At 45.1% G+C, this 21,413-nt stretch overlaps 1 protein-coding gene and 1 long non-coding RNA gene across 2 annotated transcripts; one reads left to right on the top strand and one right to left on the bottom strand.

The window, feature by feature from the left end:
• Window positions 1-5,658: 5,658 nt before the first annotated feature.
• Window positions 5,659-7,760, top strand: SLPI (secretory leukocyte peptidase inhibitor). Its single transcript, XM_079720306.1, has 4 exons — window positions 5,659-5,749; window positions 6,430-6,588; window positions 6,819-6,968; window positions 7,547-7,760. The coding sequence occupies exons 1-4, from the start codon at window positions 5,668-5,670 to the stop codon at window positions 7,549-7,551; spliced, it is 396 nt and encodes a 131-aa protein (XP_079576432.1). The 5' UTR covers window positions 5,659-5,667; the 3' UTR covers window positions 7,552-7,760.
• A 10,270-nt stretch (window positions 7,761-18,030) lies between these two features.
• LOC307063608 lies at window positions 18,031-20,931 on the bottom strand. The gene is made up of 3 exons (XR_013811253.1): window positions 20,774-20,931; window positions 19,604-19,765; window positions 18,031-18,281 (listed from the first exon to the last, which is right to left on the bottom strand). It is a non-coding gene; the product is annotated as an uncharacterized lncRNA (long non-coding RNA).
• Window positions 20,932-21,413: the final 482 nt, after the last annotated feature.

The raw sequence follows: 21,413 nt of genomic DNA, 5'->3' as shown, positions 1-21,413 counted from the left end.
ATGTCTAATCACGTAAGTTAGTTCACGTGCCTGGCGTACATTGTCACATGCATGCATCCCGTACAAGTGGTTGTGCTTTTGTGTACTTTATTGTACAGTACTGTACAGTAGCCCAGGATGTCCAGAAGCAAGCGTAAAAGCAGCAGTGTTGTAGCTGGTACTGCTAAGAAGTGCCAAGTGATAATGATGGAAACAAAAGTGAAAATAATTGAGAGAGTGGAGCGACAAGAGGAAGAAGAAGTAACTGAAGAACCCCAGAGATTCACAACACAGGAAGCGGCAAGGGAATTTTCTTTAGTTGAGGAGGCACTGTTAGTTTTTTTTGTTTTGTTTTTTTTGTTTTTTTAATAAATTTACTTGTTTATTTTTGGCTGCGTTGGGTCTTTGTTGCTGTGCATGGGCTTTCTCCAGTTGCGGCGATCGGGGGCTACTCTTCATGGCAGTACGCGGGCTTCTCATTGCGGTGGCTTCCTTGTTGCCGAGCATGGGCTCTAGGCACAAGGGCTTCAGTAGTTGTGGCACATGGGCTCAGTAGCTGTGGCTTGTGGGCTCTACAGCACAGGCTCAGTAGTTGTGGCGCACGGGCTTAGTTGCTCTGCGGCATGCGGGGTCTTCCTGGACCAGGGCTTGAACCCGTGTCCCCTGCATTGGCAGGCGGATTCTTAACCACTGAGACACCAGGGAAGTCCGGCACTGTTAGTTTTTGAGTCACAGGACCCGAACGTAGAATGGTACACGAAGGTTACATCAGCCGTTCAGAATGCGATCCAGTGCTACCGTGTCATCTATGAAGAGAAAAAAAGAGCTACCACCCAGACATCACTGGATCATTTTTTCAAGAGGGTAAATATAATTGAATCCAGCAAGGAAGCAGAACCTAAGCCATCAACGTCAGGCGTGAGTGAAATTACAGCTTGCCCTCCGTCTCCTGTTGCTGACGATCACTCAGCTCTACCACCTCCCACCTCCTCTCCCTCCTCCAGTCAGTAACTTTCCTTGCCTGTTCCCTCGATGGCCAGCCCCTGTATGCCAGCTGTTGTACTGTACTACTGTACTTTTCAAGGTACTGTACTGTAAGATTTAAAATGTTTTCTTTATTTTTGTGTTTGTTTTTTATGTATTATTTGTGTGAAAAGTATTATAAACCTATTACAGTACAGTACTATACAACCGATCGTGTTAATTGGGTACCTAGGCTAACTTTGTTGGACTTACGAACAAATTGGACTTAGGAATGCACTCTCAGAACGGAACTTGTTCGTATGTATGGACTTACTGTATTGAGAGTCCGTTGATGGAACCCTAACCAGATGATTCTTGCTAGTGACCTTGGCTGATTTTCTTGGTTTCTGACTTTTATTTCCACGAACTACCTGATATCCTGGCAAGGCTTCCAAGTTGCACGGTTTCAAAAGTCTTCAAAAGTCTTGGTGGGAGAGAGGCATATACTCAGAACACAATGTGAATGGTGCCCCCTAGCGTTGTGAAATGGTCCTCTTGTTAGCCTTCCAATAGAGCCCTTTCTGCTTAGTGAGCCAGGCTTGGTGTATCTGTTGCTTGCTCCCAAGACCTCTGGCCATGCCCTGCTTCATTCTTTGTAAGGGCTGCATAGTATTCCATTCTGTGTACGTGTCATATTTCATTTCAGCATCCCTTATTGGAGGATATCTGGGTAATTTACAGCTCTTTGACATTCCACAGACAGACACAATGACATGCTTCTTAGAACCTATTTTCCAGCCCTTGTAACCTCATCTCTCACTCTCCCTACCCCCACAGGCGCACAGTTGGGTGGGGAGTAACCTCATCCACAGGCTCACATGGTGGCTGTGATCCTCTGCCTGTTTGATCAAGGCAGGATTGGCCAAACATTTAGAATAGCAGGGAGCTCAGTGGGCCAGGAAGGGAGTGGCAGATGATTCTGGGAAGGCAGGTGTGTTTGGGCAGCCAGCCTGGGCCCCTCATACCCAGACCCCTCCCCTCCCCGTGTTGGTCTTCATCATCTCAGTTCAGCATGGGAGGAAACATCTGCACAGCCTCTGATGCCTTGAGGGACCAGCGACTTCTGTGTCCCCCTCCCAGGGGCATCTGCACTTTAAAAGAAGCCTGGAAGGAAGGGAGTAAGGCTCACCCAAAGGGCACACTGTTCACGGTGGGATTTCAGGCAGCCAGGGTCACATACCTGAACAGAGACCATCCTATGTTCCAGGGATGGTGATGGGCTCTTTATCCTATACGATCCCATGTAATTCTTATGGCAACATTGTGAGGTTGGTATCACCAGTTCTATTTCACTGAAAAGGCAACTGAGGCCAGAGAGGGGAAGAGATGTCCCCAAAGCCATTCTGGGAGCACGTCTACGTCCAGGGCTCTTTCCACTTTATCAGTAATGGGGAGAATGTTTGGAGTGAAATTGGGAGGCTTTCCCCTGACTTAGTACCAGCAGCCAAAAGGCAGAGGTCTGGGAGGAGAGAGGAGACTGGGGGAAGGGCTGGGGTGAGTGCTCTCAATTCAGCTGCTTTCCAGAAGCTTGCAAGTCCATGGCATTGATTGGAAGCTAACAGGCCAGAAGCTGACTAAGTTACAGGTTGTACTGGCAGGGCAAGTCCAATGTTGGCCAACAGTTAGGTTTCCCATGCCTGAAAGTGATCCTCAGGCTCTATTGCACCTACAGGAGTAGCTGGGTAGAAGCATAGTGATGGAGATAACCTGTGGCTTTGTGCTCCCCTGTTGTGATGCAAGCCTAGATGTATCCAGAGGCCAGTATGTGATGCTCAAACCCCCACACAATTGCAAGGGTGTGTATTTCCCATGTATCCCCATTGTGAAAGATCAAAGGAGGCTGACCTCACACAAAACCCATTTGTGAGCACAACCTCTGTTGCCCTGGACTATGGATAAGAGATCACCTGCCCGTTCACCCTTAGAGAGAGCATCTACCTGACATTTCTAACTTCAACACCTTCTTCCATCACTTTAACAATTTTGTACGAGGGAGCTGTGATGCAACACTTCAAATTAGGATTCAATATGATGCGTTGCCTTGACATATGGTAAGATAGGAGGAGACCTGGAATGTCCTAACCTCAGGGTCCCCTCCCCACTCTGCTCCCACTGATAAGATCTTCTAGCTAAACAACCCCCCCCAGTAGATGTGGTTTTATAAATTAATAAGGGATCAATGATATGGGGGAACAGTTGGCATTCCATATCAGGATAAAATGGAAACAAGATCCCTAATTCAAACCATTCACAATAAATAAATTCCAGATGGATTAATGACTTGAATGTGGAAGACAAAACTTGTGAAAATATTTAAACAAAATGGAAGGGAATGTGTAAGGATAGTTTGACATAAAAAGTACAATCCAGGGCTTCCCTGGTGGCGCAGTAGTTGAGAGTCCGCCTGCCGATGCAGGGAACACGGGTTCGTGGCCCGGTCCGGGAAGATCCCACGTGCCGCGGAGCGGCTGGGCCGGTGAGCCATGGCCGCTGAGCCTGCTCGTCCGGAGCCTGTGCTCCACAACGGGAGAGGCCACAACAGTGAGAGGCCCGCATATTGCAAAAAAAACAAAAAAAAGTACAATCCATAGAGGGACAGATGAGTAAAACTGACTCCATCAAAATAAAAATATATATCCTTTTTTTTTTTTTTTTGGCCATGCCACACAGCTTTCGGGATCTTAGTTCCCCCATCAAGGATTGAACCCGGGCCATGGCAGTGAAAGTGCCAAGTCCTAACCACTGGACCACCAGAGATTTCCCTATCCTTTTTAAAAGATGACACCAAAAACAGAGTTTATGCTAACTGATATTTCTCTCTGGAGCTCATTTATCATCTGCACATCTGGCACATGAATTGCACAAACTATAGATGTGACCCTCACAGGGGTTCTCTCCTCTGACCCCAGCTTTGGACTCACGGTACCTCTTGGCTGCTTTCCATGTCTGGGCAAGGAGCATCAGTTCTTAGGCAGTCCCTGATCAACCTCACCCAAAGTATTTTGTCTTCCTCTCACCTTGTATGGCAGGCCAAACTGGATGACTATATTACCTACTTAATACACTGTTATGAGGTTTAAGGGTAATGAATCATACAAAGTATTCAGCACTGTGCCTGGAACATAACAAATGCTCAGTAATTATTAGCTATAATTATGTAAAGGAACATTTATTAAGTGGGAGAGTCAGGATTTGAAACCCGGTCAGTGTAATTCCAAAGTCTGTGATCTTTTAATGACATGTTTTCTCCCTCAAAGAAATCATAGTCTTGTGTGGAAACAAATCAATAGGCAAAGAAGTAGGTAAAGCGAGGCCCAGAGAAGAGCATCTAACATAAAGGATGTCAGAGACCCCCTACTCTCCCTTCCCCCAACACCAGTGGATGGCAAGGCAGATGGTATTTGTCAGTGAAAGAGAGAGAGCCCATCAGAGGCATGACCATGAGTCTTACAGCCAAGAACCAGAGATGAGGTATGGTAGCCTTCCTTAAGAAGGAACAGCCACCAGTTTTTCTCCTGGTCTCTCTTCCTACCCTCGATCTTAAGAAGCCATTTTGTGAGCATAGCCAAGACGGACCTTGAGAATAGGAGAGCCTACCAGCAGTGCCCTCAGTCTGTGCTGGGCTGTTGAGTCATGGCAGTACCGGTTCTAGACGAGAACTTCACCTCGTAGTTTAACCTTCTCTTTGTACAGATGGGGAAATTGAGGTTCAGAGAGCTGCAGTGTTCTGACCAAGGTCACACAGCGAGTCAGTGACAGAGGCTCTAGAATACAGAAGTAGATTACACTGACAGTCAATTGGATTAAGATCTTTCGAGATATAATAAATAATCTGAGTTAGCAGAAGACTTGATAAATTTCTGTGAGCTCCGAGGTATGTGTGTGTGCATACGTGCGTGCGCACACGCATGTGTGTGTATCAGAGAGAGACTATTTTTTAATAATAATAATAATAATTATAATGGCTACCATTTTTAAGTGTCTACTATATCCCAGGCCTTGGGCCAGATGTGCATTTACTCCCCGTGACAATTATAAGAAGAAAAAGTATAATGGTGCCTGCTTTACAGAAACTGACACTAGAAGGTCTTCTGACTTGCCCAAGGCAACAGATAGTAAGTTGTGGTACCAAGGTTTGAATCCAGATTAGGTTAACACTAACATTCATACATTTGCCTACTACACTGTGCTGCATCTATGTGTCCCATTAACTTTTGTGCCCCCAGGGCCTGGCATAGTGCCTCCAGGAGTGGGAGAACTAGGGGGTGCATTGCCCAACGTCTCAGCTCGGAATCCAGGTCTAAGTAGCATTTTTGCATTTGACCTTTTACCCCCCATCTCCACTAACACGGCTAAGGAACCTGGGGCCCCTACGATGCTCAGGGTTCAGACGGCACCTGAAATGGTTTCCTTATCAGCCTGGCGACATCTCCCAGGCCAGCCTCTCCTATTTCTTCCCTGCCCTTTACTCTGTTGGTCTAGCAGTCTTGCTCGGGACAGGAATGAGCCACTGTCTCTCCCGTATCAAACTTCCTGGTCTCTGGCCGAGCTTCCTGCTTATGCCATTGAAACTGGGAGGGGCCGAGGAAATGCTCGTGAGGCCACACCCACTAGGGAAGGTATAACTGGGGCGGCTGGGCCAGCAGAGATGCCCCTGCCCTCACCATGACGTACAGTGGCCTCTTCCCCTTCGTGCTTCTTGCCCTGGGAACCCTGGCACCTTGGGCTGTGGAAGGTAGTGTAAATGGTGAGTTGGAGTCACCGTGGTATAATCCTGGCTGCACGGTCAGAGATGGGGGCTCGTAGTGGTGTGGGGATGGCCCCTTCTCTAGACTGTAATCTCTCAGCTTAGTTTCAGAAGACGTCCCTGGGGGGTGTGTTCATGTCCATCTGGGCTCCAAGGTCTCTGTGCAAGCTTCTGAGCATCTGGAAGTTCTTCTTTTACTCAGCCATCTGTCAGCCCAGGTCTCACTCCCTTTCTGTTCTTATTCTTCTCTCTCTCTTTCTCTCTGTCTCATTTCCTGGTCAGTGGCTCTCCAATCATCAGTCTGACTCTTGCTGGTTCTTTCCGTTAATCTCTGTCTTCCTGTCTTTGGCTCCAGCTCTTCACCTGCTCTGTCGGTTCTATTTATCTCTGTTTATTTCCCTCCATCTCCATCATGCTCAGCCTGCCTATCTGCCTGTGTGTAGCCTTGCTTCTCCCTGGGGAAAGAAACCTTGGCTGGGAACCCTATGCCTTTCTCCTGACCACGTGTGTGATTTCATCAAGCCTGTCACTTCATGGAGGTCAGACAGGGACTTCACTTTGGACTCTGTTTATGGTCACCTGAGTGAGGGTCACTACTGGAAAGCGGTGCTTTGTCCAGGAGCCGTGATGGCTACTCAACACCCAGCCTCCTCCCCAACTCTTGATCTTCTCTTCCAAAGCTTTGAAAGCTGGAGCCTGCCCTACCAGAAAATCTGCCCAGTGCCTTAGATATGAGAAACCCGAGTGCAAGAATGACTGGCAGTGTCCAGAGAAGAAGATATGTTGCCCTGATACTTGCAGAATCAAATGCATGGATCCTGTCTTAACCTTGAACCCAGGTGAGGAGGTGGGAGAGCCACCAGTCACGCAGCACTGGACAACTGGCCACCTGCACTGACTGGGGACCCAATGTCAGAAGAGAGCCAGAGCCTACCTTCAGAGGGTACCCCAGCCTGAGGAAGGATGTGGTAGTCATGGGGATGGGAGGCTCAGGCTGGGGCAGGGCCTGGGGCGGGGGCTGGGGTCCAGAAGGTACAAGGTTTCTAACCCATGACTCTACTCTAACCAGTTGAGGAGAAGGCTGGGAAGTGTCCAGTGGTCGACAGTCAATGTCTGATGTTTAACCCCCCCAATAACTGTGAGAAAGACGGCGAGTGCTTGGGTACATTAAAGTGCTGCAAGGGCAAGTGTGGGAAAGCCTGCATTTCCCCTGTGAGAGGTAAGAAGGGGCTGGGGCAGGCTGACCTCCTTCCCTCCGGCTCTCTCAGTCTCAACCCTCTGGAGTTCCAGGCATATAAACAGGGGGACTCCTGATCCGGACCCCAAGGAAAGCCTCTGCCTGACTCCCTTGTCTTTCAAGAGCCCTGTTCCCAGGGCAAGGATTTCCATAGGATGGCTCATGGCTCTGATTCTATCCCAGCTCTTTTGAATAAGGGCCCCAGGGCAAGTGACTGTGAGTCTCAGTTTCCTTATCTGTAAAATGGACATAATGAACTTGAAAGTGCATTGTCAAAAGCACTGTGCACTAAGTATGTATTATTAAGGCTATTTCCAAGATGTTGTCTAGGGTCAAAGCCCAAAAGATCAGTGGATTTTGAGGATAATCTTGCTCAGTGCTCCGACCTTAGAGTTTTCTAGTAAAATAGAGACTTGAAATCAGCCTCCTGATACCAAGACTCATACAACTATATCAGCACCTTGCTATTTTCTCTATCTCAAGGGGTTTCTTGGGGAGAGAATGTGGAGATGACTTGGCTGGTTCCTATATTGAAGCCCTGATCTCATTTTCTCTCACAGCCTGATTCCTGCCACTTGGAAGTGGCTCTGGATTCCTACTCTGTGTAGTCTGGGAATTCCCTTCTACTCCCACACTTGGATCACTGGGGCACTCCGTGGTGAAGCCTTGGTCCTATCACCAATATCTTCTTTGCAGAAAGGCTTGGCACCCAGTAGGCTGCTAGCAAATGCCTGTTGATTGGTCAATAAATAAATGAGCATATTTCTCTCTGTACATCCTGCTTCTGTGGTTCATTGGGGAATATCAGTTGGGTGGGAGACGATGAGGGAATGTCTGAATAAGAGGCCTCCCTCTTACAGATATGGAGTGGAAGGAAGAGGCTTAGGGGCTGGACAGACCAGAATTTACATCATGAGTCTGAAAAGCCTTGGCTTTGTGGTTTGAGACAAATGACTTTATCTCCTACATCTTATTAATCTCTTGACCTGCAAAGTGATGATAAAAATCAACTTCTCACAGTGTTTGGTGTCTGGAGCATTGGGGTATCCAATGCAAAGTGAAGAGCAATGTTACGGGGCCGTAGCAGGTTCTCAAAAAATGGTGGATACTTTCCTTCTGTGGTCATCTTGAGCTTCTTTCATTTCTCTTCTCTCCCAAGACACTATTTCTTCTATCTTAAAATAAGTGTTGAACAGAACAGAACCCGATTATCAGGCCCAAGGGAGGAATCCAAACACATCTGTCTGTGCATTGTATATTGGTATCAGAGTCTCCAAGGAAAGCACAGCATAGTCGAGCACCGGATGAAACAAGGCTTCACTTACACAAGACGCTTCCACAGCGGGCTTCGATTTCCCATGGCTAGGGAGTCTCTCCTGGCAGCTGATGCCGGGCAATTTACGTGTAGGCACTCCTTTCACGACACGGTAGAAGGACCCCATCCCTTCCCCACTGAGGGCAGATACAGCAGTGGGGTTAACCAGATGCCAGAGGGCACACACACAAAACAAAGGAGCATGCTTTGAGCTTAAAACAGGGAAAGATATTTCCACTCATGACAATAAGCCTGGCATAGGTTTTATGGGCTCCTTATGTCTTGGTAAGTAAGTATTCCAGGTCCAAGGCCCATTCTTTTGTAGTGGGGGATGCATGCATGAGACTGCCTTTCCCAACACTAGGAGTATTGTCATGGTAGGTCATGTTGATGACATGTTCTTGGCCAGAACCACAGGAGAGTGATATTGTTCTTGTCTCAGTGGAGTGGAAAGAGTAACAAGAACCGGAATTCCGAGAGCTGGAGCCAAGCAGGGAACTTTGCTCGACGTTTTTCTGTGCTCTATGGATTCTAAAGGAAACAGAGAACTTAATTAGATTAATGATTTAAAAAGACAAAATAGGGCTTCCCTGGTGACGCAGTGGTTGAGAGTCCGCCTGCCGAGGCAGGGGATGCGGGTTCATGCCCCGGTCCGGGAGGATCCCACGTGCCGCGGAGCGGCTGGGCCCGTGAGCCATGGCCGCTGAGCCTGCGTGTCCGGAGCCTGTGCTCCGCAACGGGAGAGGCCACAGCAGTGAGAGGCCCGCATACCGCAAAAAAAAAAAAAAAAAAAAAAAAAATCTACAAGCAATAAATGCTGGAGAGGGTGTGGAGAAAAGGGAACCCGCTTGCACTGCTGGTGGGAATGTAAATTGATACAGCCACTATGGAGAACAGTATGGAGGTTCCTTAAAAAACTAAAAATAGAACTACCATACGACCCAGCAATCCCACTACTGAGCATATACCCTGAGGAAACCATAATTCAAAAAGAGTCATGTACCAAAATGTCCATTGCAGCTCTATTTACAATAGCCAGGACATGGAAGCCACCTAAGTGTCCATCGAGAGATGAATGGATAAAGAAGATGTGGCACATATATACAATGGAATATTACTCAGCCATAAAAAGAAACGAAATTGAGTTATTTGTAGTGAGGTGGATGAACCTAGAGTCTGTCATACAGAGTGAAGTAAGTCAGAAAGAGAAAAACAAATACCGTATGCTAACACATATATATGGAATCTAAAAAAAAGAAAAGAAAAAAATGGTCAGAAGAACCTAGGGGCAAGACGGGAATAAAGATGCAGACCTACTAGAGAATGGACTTGAGGATACGGGGAGGGGGAAGGGTAAGCTGGGAGAAAGTGAGAGAGTGGCATGGACATATATACACTACCAAATGTAAAATAGCTAGCTAGTGGGAAGCAGCCGCGTAGCACAGGGAGATCAGCTCGGTGCTTTGTGACCACCTAGAGGGGTGGGATAGGGAGGGAGACGCAAGAGGGAAGAGATATGGGGATATATGTATATGTATAACTGATTCACTTTGTCATAAAGCAGAAACTAACACACCATTGTAAAGCGAATATACTCCAATAAAGTTGTTAAAAAAAAAAACCGGATGCAGCCAAAATAAATTAAATAAATAAATAAATTAATTTTTTTAAAAAGTACATGCACATACATGTTCTTATCAGCACTATTTATAGTAGCCAGTGCAAATGTCCATCGGTGGGTGAATAGACAAAATGTTGTGTATCCCTATGATGGAATATTGTTCAGCCATAAAAAGGACTAAAATACTGATACATGCTCTGACATGGATAAAGAAGCCAGACACAAAAGGTCATGTATGGTATGTCTGCATTTATATGAAATATCCAGAATAGCTAAATCCAGAGATGGAACACAGACTGGAGGTAGCCAGGGGTTGGGGGTGGGGGAATTACTGCTTAATGGTAAGGGGGTTTCCTTTGGAGTGATGGAAATGTTTGGGAACTAGATAGAGGTGGCAGTTACATAACACTGTGAATGTAGTAAATGATACTGAATTGTTCACTTTAAATGATTGGCTGAAAAAAATAAATAAATAAGGCTGTTTCTTGTCACTCCCCCCACCCCGAAAAAAAAAATTAAAATTCTGTTTAACAAAAGATACTGTTAGGAAAAGGAAACGGTGAACCACAAGTTCACTGGATACTCCCTGCTTTTCTGACCCTGGGGAAGCTGGGGCAGATGAAGATTGCTGCTACCAAAGGGGAAGTGAAGGCTTCCAGGTACCAAAGAGGTCTAGATTGGACAGTTTAGGAGGACTCCAAGCCCCCATTTCATGGGAGCAGCACTTACTTCTGGGACAGACTGTCCAGACTGTCCTGTCCTGTCCTTTTCTGTCCCACCCCACCCTAGCACTGCCCCAGCACTCCCAGAGCCTAACATTTCTTAGGTTCTGGACAGATGCCAACAGATCAAATTTTTCCCATGAAATGTGGGTCCATGCCTTTGGAGATCTGACTCCTATTACCTAGTGTATTTCTGAGAAATTGCAAATTCATGTGCATATGTGGGTTTTCACTTATGCCTGCATGTGTGTTTCTATGTGCCTGTTGTGTCTTTGTGGCACACCTGCTTGCTACTCAAGGCGTGGTCCACAGACCAGCAGCGTTGGCGTACCAGAGAGCTGGAGAAATACAGCATCTCTGGCCCCATCTAAGACGTACTGAATCAGAATATGCATTTTATGATTCTCATGCACAGTCAAGTTTGACAGGTCTGGCATACCTGTTTGTAGCTGCCCAGGAGAGCTTATACTTTATTTAGGAGAGAGGGTCAGTACTCATAGGCTGGGTGCATTGGATTGCAGATCTGTATGTTTACAAGCACACCTATGCGTGTCTTTACCTGTATGATGAGGGGAGTATTTCCTGAGGGCTGACTATATTCCAGGCACCCTGTAAATTCTTAACACAATCATTTGTATCCTCTGTCTCATTTGATTTTGTTGAAGGCCTTGGGAGAAGCAGAGAGTAGGGATGATTTGTGTTGAAAGCCTTAAAAATATCCAAATGCTTTGACTCGATACATTCCAACTCTAGGCATCTGACCCAGCAGAGAAATCTGAATTAAAGAAAAACTGATTCATGCACAAGGATTTACATATACACATAATCTATAAAAGAAACCAAGAACTGGAAATGACTGGTTTGTCCAGTGGAGTTACAGAAATGATGACAAAGCCTTGAAGTGGACAACAATGTAGTCATTAGCTGAGTTCAGCTAAACAATTGTTTCCTGAGTGGCCTTTCCCAGCCAAGCGCATGTTGTACCTGAGGTTGATAGAGCTGACGCCCCCACTCTCATGAAGGTCAAGATATTGATGCGGTTTGTACGACATCGGGAAATTGTGTTATAACGTAAACCAGAAAAGAGAATATGAAATTGCATATACAGTCTAATCACAGTCAAGGAAAAAACGCACTTGAATCAGAAAGAACAAGCCACACCTTGCCTCTAGACAAAGCGTGGGGAGGAGGCAAGAGGCCCGCCTGAGACCTTGGATGAGCCTGGACACGTGGTCCTGTGAAAGCCTTGGCTTGTCTTCTGTATAAAGTGTTTCTTATTCCCCATAGATTGCAAGAGCCACAGTTCAAAAGGAACAAAAGGGTTGCTTTGTGAAATAACATCAATACTTGGCTGGGAGGATGGCTTTGCAAATTACGGGCAGTTTCGAAAAATGTTTCTCTTTGTGTAGATTTAGACTGTACGCGATCTGAGAATTGTTTATCCTTCAGTCTGTCTCTCATCTCATCCACCCAATATTCACCTGACCTGCGGACAAATAAAGAAAATTATCTGCAATTCACAGCAGGTGTACTAACCATGTTGTGTCAATGCCCACTCTGGATTATTTTGGGAAACATGGAATGCCAAAGACCTCACCAGACCATCCTGCTGTATTCTTCCCTTACCTCCAGCAAGGGTTATTCCAGACTAAGGACCCCAGGCTCAGGGAAATACAGTCCAGCCCATGTATCACCTTGCAGCAGGAGGAGGAGGCCAAGCCCTGAAAGGAGATAAACTCCTAGGTTACACACATGCTGAAGAAGCGGTGATAGGGCTTTTTTTTCTACTTCTCCAAGTTTTTGACAATGATCACTTTTTAAAAATGAAACTCTTATCAATGAGTTTAAAAATATTTAAGAAGTCCAGAAATTCCTTGTTTCTCCAATTCTTTTTTTAAAGACTTAACGTTTTTAAACCAGTTTCAGGTTCACAGCAAAATTAACAAGGTAGAGAGATTTCCTATACACCCACTGCCACCACACATGCATAGTCTCCCCTATTACCAACATCCTTCACCAGAGTGGTGCGTCTGTTACAGTCAATGAACCTACACTAACACATCATAATCACCCAAAGTCCACCATTTACGGTAGGGTTCCCTCCTGGTGTTGTACATTCTATGGGTTTGGACAAATGTATACTGACATATATCCATCACTATAATATCATACAGAGTATTCACTGCCCTAAAAATCCTCTGTGCTCTGACTATTCATCTCCCCCTTCCAATCTCTGGCAACCACTGATCTTTTTACTGTCTCCATAGTTTTGCCTTTTCCAGAATGTCATATAGCTGGAATCACACAGCATTTAGCCTTTTCAGATTGGCTTCTTTCACTTAGTAATTCATATGTGTTTAAGTTTCCTCCATGTCTTTCCATGGCTTGATAGCTTATTTCTTTTTAGAGCCAAATAATATTCCATTGTCTGGATAAACCACAATTTATTTATCCATTCACTTAGTAAAGAACATTTTGGTTGCGTGTAAGTTTTGGCAATCATGAATAAAGCTGTTATACACATCTCTGTGCAGTTTTTTGTGTAGACATATGTTTCCTACTCCTTTGGGTAAATGCCAAGGAGCATGATTGCTGGATTGTGTGGTAAGTGTATGTTTAGTTTTGTAAGAAACTACTAAATTGTCTTCCAAAGTGGCTGTACAATTTTGCATTCCCACCAGTGATGTATGGGAGTTCCTGTTGCTCCACATCCTCGTCAGCATTTGGTGTTGTCAGTGTTCCAGATTTTGGTCATTCTAATAGGTGTGTAGTGGTATCTCACTGTTTTTCCTGTTTGCATTTCCCTGATGACATGTGAGGTGGAGCATTTTTTATATGCTTATTTGCCATCTGTCTTCTTTGGTGAGGTGTCTGTTAAGGTCTTTGGCCCATTTTTATTTTTTTATTTTATTTTTTTTAATTTAAATTTATTTTTGGCTGCTTTGGGTCTTTGTTGCTGCGTGCGGGCTTTCTCTAGTTACGGAGAGCAGGAGCTACTCTTCCTTGCGGTACACAGGCTTCTCATTGTGGTGGCTTCTCTTGTTGCGGAGCACAGGCTCTAGGCGTGCGGGCTTCAGTAGTTGTGGTGCATGGGCTCAGTATTCGTGGCTCACAGGCTCTAGAGCACAAGCTCAGAAGTTGTGGTGCATGGGCTTAATTGCCCTGAGGCATGTTATATCATTCCCAGACCAGGGCTCGAACCCATGTCCCCTGCACTGGCAGGCGAATTCTTAACCACTGCGCCACCAGGGAAGTCTGGCACATTTTTAAAGTGAGTTGCTTGTTTATTTTCTTATTGTTGAGTTTTAAGAGTCCTTTGTTTATTTTGGATAACAGTCCTTTATCATGTGTGTTTTTTTGCAAACATTTGTCCTCAGTCTGTGGCTTGTCTTCTCATTCTCTTAACATTGTCTTTTGCAGAGCAGTTTTTCATATTAATTTTTTTTTTTGGCAATGATTACCTTGTATAATCTTCCTTAGGTCACATTTCCTGGGAAATGGTCTTAGGGGCAGATGTTTATGTGTAGGAGGTTTTCTGGGGAGTATTCTGAGAAGCAACACCTGTGAGAAGTAAGAGAACCACAGCTGGGGAGAAGAAGTGGAATTGTGATTCATTGCAACAAAGGCTCAGCCAATCCCCTGGGGAGCTCTGGAGCTGGGAGGGTCCTTCAGAGGTGCCCCTAATCAAACTATGGAGCTGAGCCTTTGTACCCCAACATCAGCCAGTCTGTGGATACAGGTTGCCCCTGGGAATGGGTGTAACCTTGGTTGAAACAGCTCACTATGGCCCAGGGAAACTCCCAGGGAGGGACTCAGCTCTCAGTGTCAGCAGCCAGCAACACCCCAGCAACTGATGGCATGAGTGCCTTCATCCTAAAGGGATCTGACAGCCCACTACAGTATCCACTATGTAATCTGAAAAAAAGTAAACTCGAAATAAAGAAAAAGAATATGGGGCTTGGAGATAAAGATATTGAGATCTACCAGTGACTTACTCTATGATCTTGGGCACATCTTTTCTTTGGGCCTAAGTTTTCCCATCTGTACACCGAGACGGTGTTATTAGACTCATTGGGACCCTCATAAGTCACAATCACCAGGTAAGGAGGTGCCCTGGAAGCTGACCACAACAGCTGGAGAAGATGAGGCTGAAAGATAAAGAGGGGAACCTGTAGACACAGGGAGTTCATCAAACTCAAGGACGTGGCCCATACCACTGGGGCTTTCCCTCAAAGGTGCTTCTATGAATCATTAATTTGTAAAACAGCAGAGCAAAGTGGAATCTTAAAGTTCAACTGGATCATCCTTTTATTATACAAAGGAGTCAAGGAACATGGCCAATATCACAGAATGAGTCAGCAGCAAAATTGGGAATCAACCTCTGCTCCCGAAACCTAGTCAAGTGGTTTCTCAACACCCACGTTGCCTGTTCTTTGAGAGACTGAGTCAAGGCTTGTTTTGGTTCAAAGTAAGAGATACCCCCTCAAGCTAACTTCCCTGAAAGAAGAGCTATTTGAAGAGTCAGGATGAAAGAAAATCCCCCCATCCCCCAATCTTCTTAAAAAGGGAGAAACCAAGGGACTAGGAAGAAGCGATTTGAGCACAGAACTCCGTCAGTCAGTGAAGGATGGGTTCAAAACTTACCAAGAGGATTGGAAGGGCAGACGCTCTTTTTTTTTTTTTTTTTTTTTTTTTTTTTTTGCGGTACGCAGGCCTCTCACTGTTGTGGCCTCTTCCATTGCGGAGCACAGGCTCCCGACGCGCAGGCTCAGCGGCCATGGCTCACGGGCCCAGCCGCTCCGCGGCATGTGGGATCTTCCCGGACCGGGGCACGAACCCGTGTCCCCTGCATCAGCAGGCGGACTCTCAACCACCGCGCCACCAGGGAAGCCCAGGCAGACGCTCTTTTAAAACAATAAGGCAGAATTAATGGACCACATGCAATAAGATGGGATTCCTCCATATAGACCTTGGGAGGGTCTCAGAGGAAAATTAAATTCGTCGTCCAAATACTTGATTTTAGATAAGCTAGTTGACAGTAAGTTCTAGCCAGAGTGGAAGACTGCTGTGAGACCTTACTATTCACAAGAGCTTTTCGATTCTTATTCTCAGCACCATGTCTCAGTTCCTTCCCCGTGCCAGGGATGGCTGAACCCAGGGCTCCTCCCTTTCAATTTCTACAGAGACCAAAGCCTCTAACTTCTTTAGGAGTTGCCCAAGATATGGGCATAGACCTGGGAGTCTAATTGTTCTTTGTACAGATATTAAAACAGCACACCTCCCTTGAAACAATCTCCCTCTCTTTCCCACTCTTAATTTCTGAGCCTTTTAAACATTCTGCAGGGCTTCCCATAAATATCTCCTGCTGCAAACCATTAGCTTTCACCTTTCTCCAATTTAAGAATTTGATTTCCAGTTCTATATTGTAGCCAGTGGGTACAAATGATTTCTAGTTTCACCCAAGATGGTTTTTGAGTTTTCGTTTTTTGCTCTCCATGTTGTTGGGTGTGGCTTTTGGAAGGGAAAAAAAAAAGAGAAAGTTTTTTTTGTTTGTTTGTTTTGGGTTTCTTGAGAAAATTTGTTTTATCCTAGAAGTACCTAGAGTGGGGACATTATATATTCATTTTGTTTTCAAGTATTAAATCCTTTTTTATTAATTAATTTTTTATTAGAGAATAGTTGATTTACAATGTTGTGTTAGTTTCTGCTGTACAACAAAGTCAGTTATATCAATACATACACATTTATCCACTCTTTTTTAGATTCTATCCCCATATAGGTCTTTACAGAGTATTGAATAGAGTTCCCTGTGCTATACAGTAGGTCCTTATTAGTTATCTGTTTTATATACAGCAGTGTGTATATGTCAGTCCCAATCTCCCAACTTATCCCTCCCCCGCCCTTTCCCCCTTGGTAACCGTAAGTTTGTTTCCTACATCTGTGACTCAGTTTCTGTTTTGTAAATAAGTTTGTTTGTACCCTTTTCTTAGATTCCACATATAAGCGATATCATATGATATTTGTCTTTGTCTGACTTACTTCACTCAGTATGACAATCTCTAGGTCCATCCATGTTGCTGCAAATGGCATTATTTTGTTCAAGTATTAAATCCTGAAGATAAATCATCACTTTCCATAGTCAGCACTACCAGTCCCATTTTTAATTCCTCTTCTATGAAGGAAGACATCAGCCTGCATTTGGTGTGTATTCTTTGGTATATACCCATAACCAGCTTGATATTTTATGTGTAATTTTAAAATATATATGAATACTTCATACTACACATTTATATCACCAGTCTGATTTTCCCAGTAAGTTTTCTGTGATATGTCTCCATGTTGATTCATATAAATTTATTTTTATTTTTCTATAGCATAGCAAGCGTATCAAAGTATGAAAATTTAACCATTTCACAAATGAGAGTCATCTTGACTGGTCTCGATTTCTGACTCTTTGGAACAATCTTACACTAAACATCCTAATACATGTATTAGGTTCCCATTGGCAGGTATTTTGTCTTTCCTATGTCTCTGGAAGGATAATTGCTAAATGATAGCTTATGTGAATTTTCAGTTTTATTAGGCATAACCAAATCACTCTTCGAAGTGGTTGTACCAATTTACACTTCCATCAGCAAACTATTAAGAGTCTCTGAGTGTTTATATTGTAAACTTTTAATTCTTGCCATTCTGACCGATGAAAAATGGTGTTTGGTTGTTTTAATTGGCTTTTTCCTTGTAACTAGTGAGGATGAAGCTCTTTATATGTCTATATACCATTTGTTATAATAATAATCTCTTATTTGATTGTCCATTCTATTCATAGTTCATTTATTCTAAGAGGTAGGTTGTTTTTCTTACTTATTTGCAAAAATTCTTCACATATTTTTCATTCTGTTTATTTGCCTGTGATAATCATTCCAAATATTTACTTCTAAGCTATCATTTATCTTTCAACTCTTGTGTTTGTCAGATTTGATACTGATGTCATCAAATTTAACCAGTCATTTTCTTAACTCCTTGTGCCTTGCTTACCCTGAGGTAAGTCTAGCATTTATTGAACCCCTAGTATGTGACAATCACTGAGCTATTCCTTTCACATGTTATCACCTCTAATCCTCATAACTTTATGAAATTGGCATTGTTGTTATCGTTTCCACATTATAGATGACAAAACTAAGGCTCAGTGGAACAAAGTCATTGCCCAAAATTACAAAGCCAGTAATCTATGGATGCAGGATTTGAACCCATATCTGCTTAGATCCAAAGCACTTTCTTTTTTCTACTTTATAGGTTTTGGGAGAAATCCCACACATGCAGATATTTTATTCTTCATCTCACACCTCATATCCTAGACCAGACTCAATGAGTCAAGGAAGATAGAAATGCAGAGAAAACCTGGTACTTTTATTTATTTACTAATCAGCAGACATTTCCTGGCATGTGCCAAGCTTCACGTTGGATGCTGGGGATTCATAGATAAAACAGGCCAAATCTTGGCACCCAAAGAGGTATTGGTCACAAAACCACATCTTCACCAAGGTGCTCTCATTTTTTTCCAGGCTTGGGGGGAAAAGGAAATCCCCAGACCACACAGACCAGGCAGTGCTAATCTTTTTGAGCTGACATGAATGGATCTGTGGAAAGAAAATAAAGCAGAGCCTCAGCATAGGAAAAATTTAAGTGACCCTTATATCCTTCCTACCAAGAGGGTCCTTCTGCCACCAGGCCCTAAGTCCTTTGGGATATGTAAAGAGAGAACATGGTGCTGGAATAGTTGAAACAGTGCCAGTCTTTGATCTAGGAATCAAGAAAAGAATCCAGGCTTTTCACTGGCTCTCTGCTGCAGTCTCCCCTCTGGTAAAATCAGGGCATTGGGCCAGATCTACATCTATGCATCTTACTAGACTTTCCTTTGGTTCCAGATAACCCAGCCAATCGAAGCCATAACCATAGCAACACTCTCTCAGTGCACACAGCACTTTAAGTCTTAAAAAGCACTTTTACATTTAGTATCTCAGTAGATATAATTGTGTCCATTTTACAGATGAGGAAACTGAGGCTAAGAAAGATACAGTCAGTTGCTCATAGTCACACAGTCAGTCAGAGGCAGAGATGATATTAAAAGATAGAACCTTTGCCCCTTTTAACATGCTCCTTCCTCCTGGCTTATTCCAAGAAGCCTTCCTTCCCAAGACCCAGCATTACCTGTCACAGGTGCCCCCGGCACTTCTTGTCTAAGGAACTCTACAGGGTGAAGGGTGTTGAAGGGCAGAGGATCTGCTTGGGGGAGGGGGCAGTATTGGGAGACCTCAAACATCCTCCTTCACATGCAAGGGCACCAGGAGGTTGAGACCATATTAGGATACAGGGGGATGTGGATCTTGCCAGGTCTTCTCCTTATCTTTAACCGGCTGTACACATGAATTCCCCCACACACCCCTCCAACACTGGAGACCCTTCGGGCAGTGGCTGTCATTCAGGCAGTCGTTTATGAGGGTTGGGTCTCTTACACTGGCCAGTAACCACTGGACACTTCCCAGGAGTGAACTTAACTGGTAAAAACAAAGTCACAACTCAGAGGCTTCACCCCTTAGCACATCACCCAAACTCCCAACCCCATCTCCACCCTGTGCATGGAAATCGGTTCTTCCCCAACCTCAAGACCAAAACTGAGGCCGGTGTATGTCCTAAAGGAGACTCCTTCCCACCAAGGGGACCCTAGACAGTGTTGTATGTGTCTGACAGACAGACTGATTCATTAACTGATTGGCCAGCTGGCTGACTGGCTCACGAACTGACCCACTGTCTACCTGAGAATACAGAGCTGGGGGTGGAGGATCCCTGGCTCTGTCCCAGCCTCCATCCCAGTTCAGAGGAGCACTCTCTACTTCCTCAGGATGCGTGTCCTCAAGCTCAAATCTCCTTGGTCCCCATTTCCAGGACTCTACTTCCTCACCTGGCTCTGTATCGTATACAGGATCCATGCATTTGAGGCCACAATGGTCGTAGCAGCATTTTTGCCCTCGTGGACACTGCCAGTCATTCCGGCATTCAGGGGATTCATATCTAAGGAACTTCATAGGGCGTACAAAGGGGCAGACTCCAGGTCTACCACCTCCTGAAAGGTAAGAACAAAGGAGGAAGAAGAAGCTGATGCTGGTTCATGACCACAATCCTGGAGAAGGAATCAGCTTCCCAGGAGAGACGAGAAAACCTAACCCAGGTGGCTGACCCCAAAGGAATAAAGGGAACTGTTAGGATTCCCAGGAGAGACGAGAAAACCTAACCCAGGTGGCTGACCCCAAAGGAATAAAGGGAACTGTTAGGATTCCAGTTTCAAGGCAGGTGTGGGGCAGTGCCTAGCTCAGCCAACCACTCAGCCAAGAGGGAGTCAATGGCACAAGAAAGTAGGTATAGATGGTGGTGTGTTACTAGATGTTTTAAGAGGGAGACTTGGTAGAGTTTGCCAATTTCCATGGTGTAAATATTCCCATCATGGCTAATTTCAAGCTACCAATGTGACATCAACTAGCTCGCAAAAGTCTTGAAGATTTCACGATCAGCCATTGCAAGTCAGTATAGGCTAGCTCCAGTAAGTGCTAACTAGAGCTCATGGTCAGGTATCTCTTGCCTGGGTTTGCCTGGGAGGGAGGCAGCATGGGACAGTGATAACAGGAGAGGCCACTCATCAGAGATTAAATAAAAGAGAACAGATCTACTGAGAAGGAGGTAGAGAAAGAGAGAGTGACTGTTAAAATAAGAAACATTAAGAGAAAAAGAGACAAATTTGGAAAATTAAAAAAGATAGTGACCAAAATCATGTGACAGAGAAAAAGAGAGATAAAAAAACCAAACAAAACAGTAAAGAAGGACCTATAGAGAAAGAAAAATAAGAAATACAGGGGCTGGGGTAAACAGATCCATCTGGTGAAAGGTAAATTTCTGGATGTGCAGAAACTCCCTTAGCTGAAGTCCTCAGAGAGATGCTTGAAATTAGGGGCCATAGCCCTGACCATTGGAGTGGTGACTTCAAGGTCAGCCCCCAGGCTAAAAGGAAGAGGCTATTCCCACTCTGAGCTATCAGTGACTCGGGCACCTGGGTATGGCCTGAGAGAGTCCAACTCACCATCGAGACCACCTTCCACAACCCAGGACGTCAGGAACCCAAAGGCAAATATCACCAGGAAGACGGTAAGGCTGCTGGGCTTCATCCTGAGGGCAGGTGGAGCTGTGGTAACCAGTGCTGGCTTCACCCTTTATACCTGCTCCTATGAGTGTGGTCCTGCCAGAACTGCCCTGAGCCTTCCCAGCTGCTATTTCATAAGCCCAACATTCAGGTGAGGACAGTGACCACGTCATCCTGAGTGTTGCTGGCTGTTTTCTGCCCTTAGGCAAGAGTGTGAGGCCTAAGAAGGGAAATGTAGGACTTGGAGGGGGAGGTGTCACCAGGCTGGTCAGGAAGCCATTCAGGAACAAGCTAGAGGACCACCCACCTTTAGGGTGGAGTAGGGGAGGGGGCAAAGAGGGCAGAACAGGGCATTACAAAGGAGCTTCTCAGGGACTTCCTGGTGGTGCAGTGGTTAAGAATCCGCCTGCCAATGCAGGGGACATGGGTTCGAGCCCTGGTCCGGGAAGATCCCACATGCTGCAGAGCAACTAAACCCGTGCGCCACAGCTACTGAAGCCCACGCGCCTAGAGCCCGTGCTCTGCAACAAGAGTAGCCACCGCAATGAGAAGCCCAAGCACCGCAATGAAGAGTAGCCCC

This window comes from Hyperoodon ampullatus, assembly GCF_949752795.1.
Source record: "Hyperoodon ampullatus genome assembly, chromosome: 14".
NCBI classification, from domain to species: Eukaryota; Metazoa; Chordata; class Mammalia; order Artiodactyla; family Ziphiidae; genus Hyperoodon; species Hyperoodon ampullatus.
Note: the sequence above shows the minus strand (reverse complement) of the source record. Positions and strands in the feature narration are given on the sequence as shown.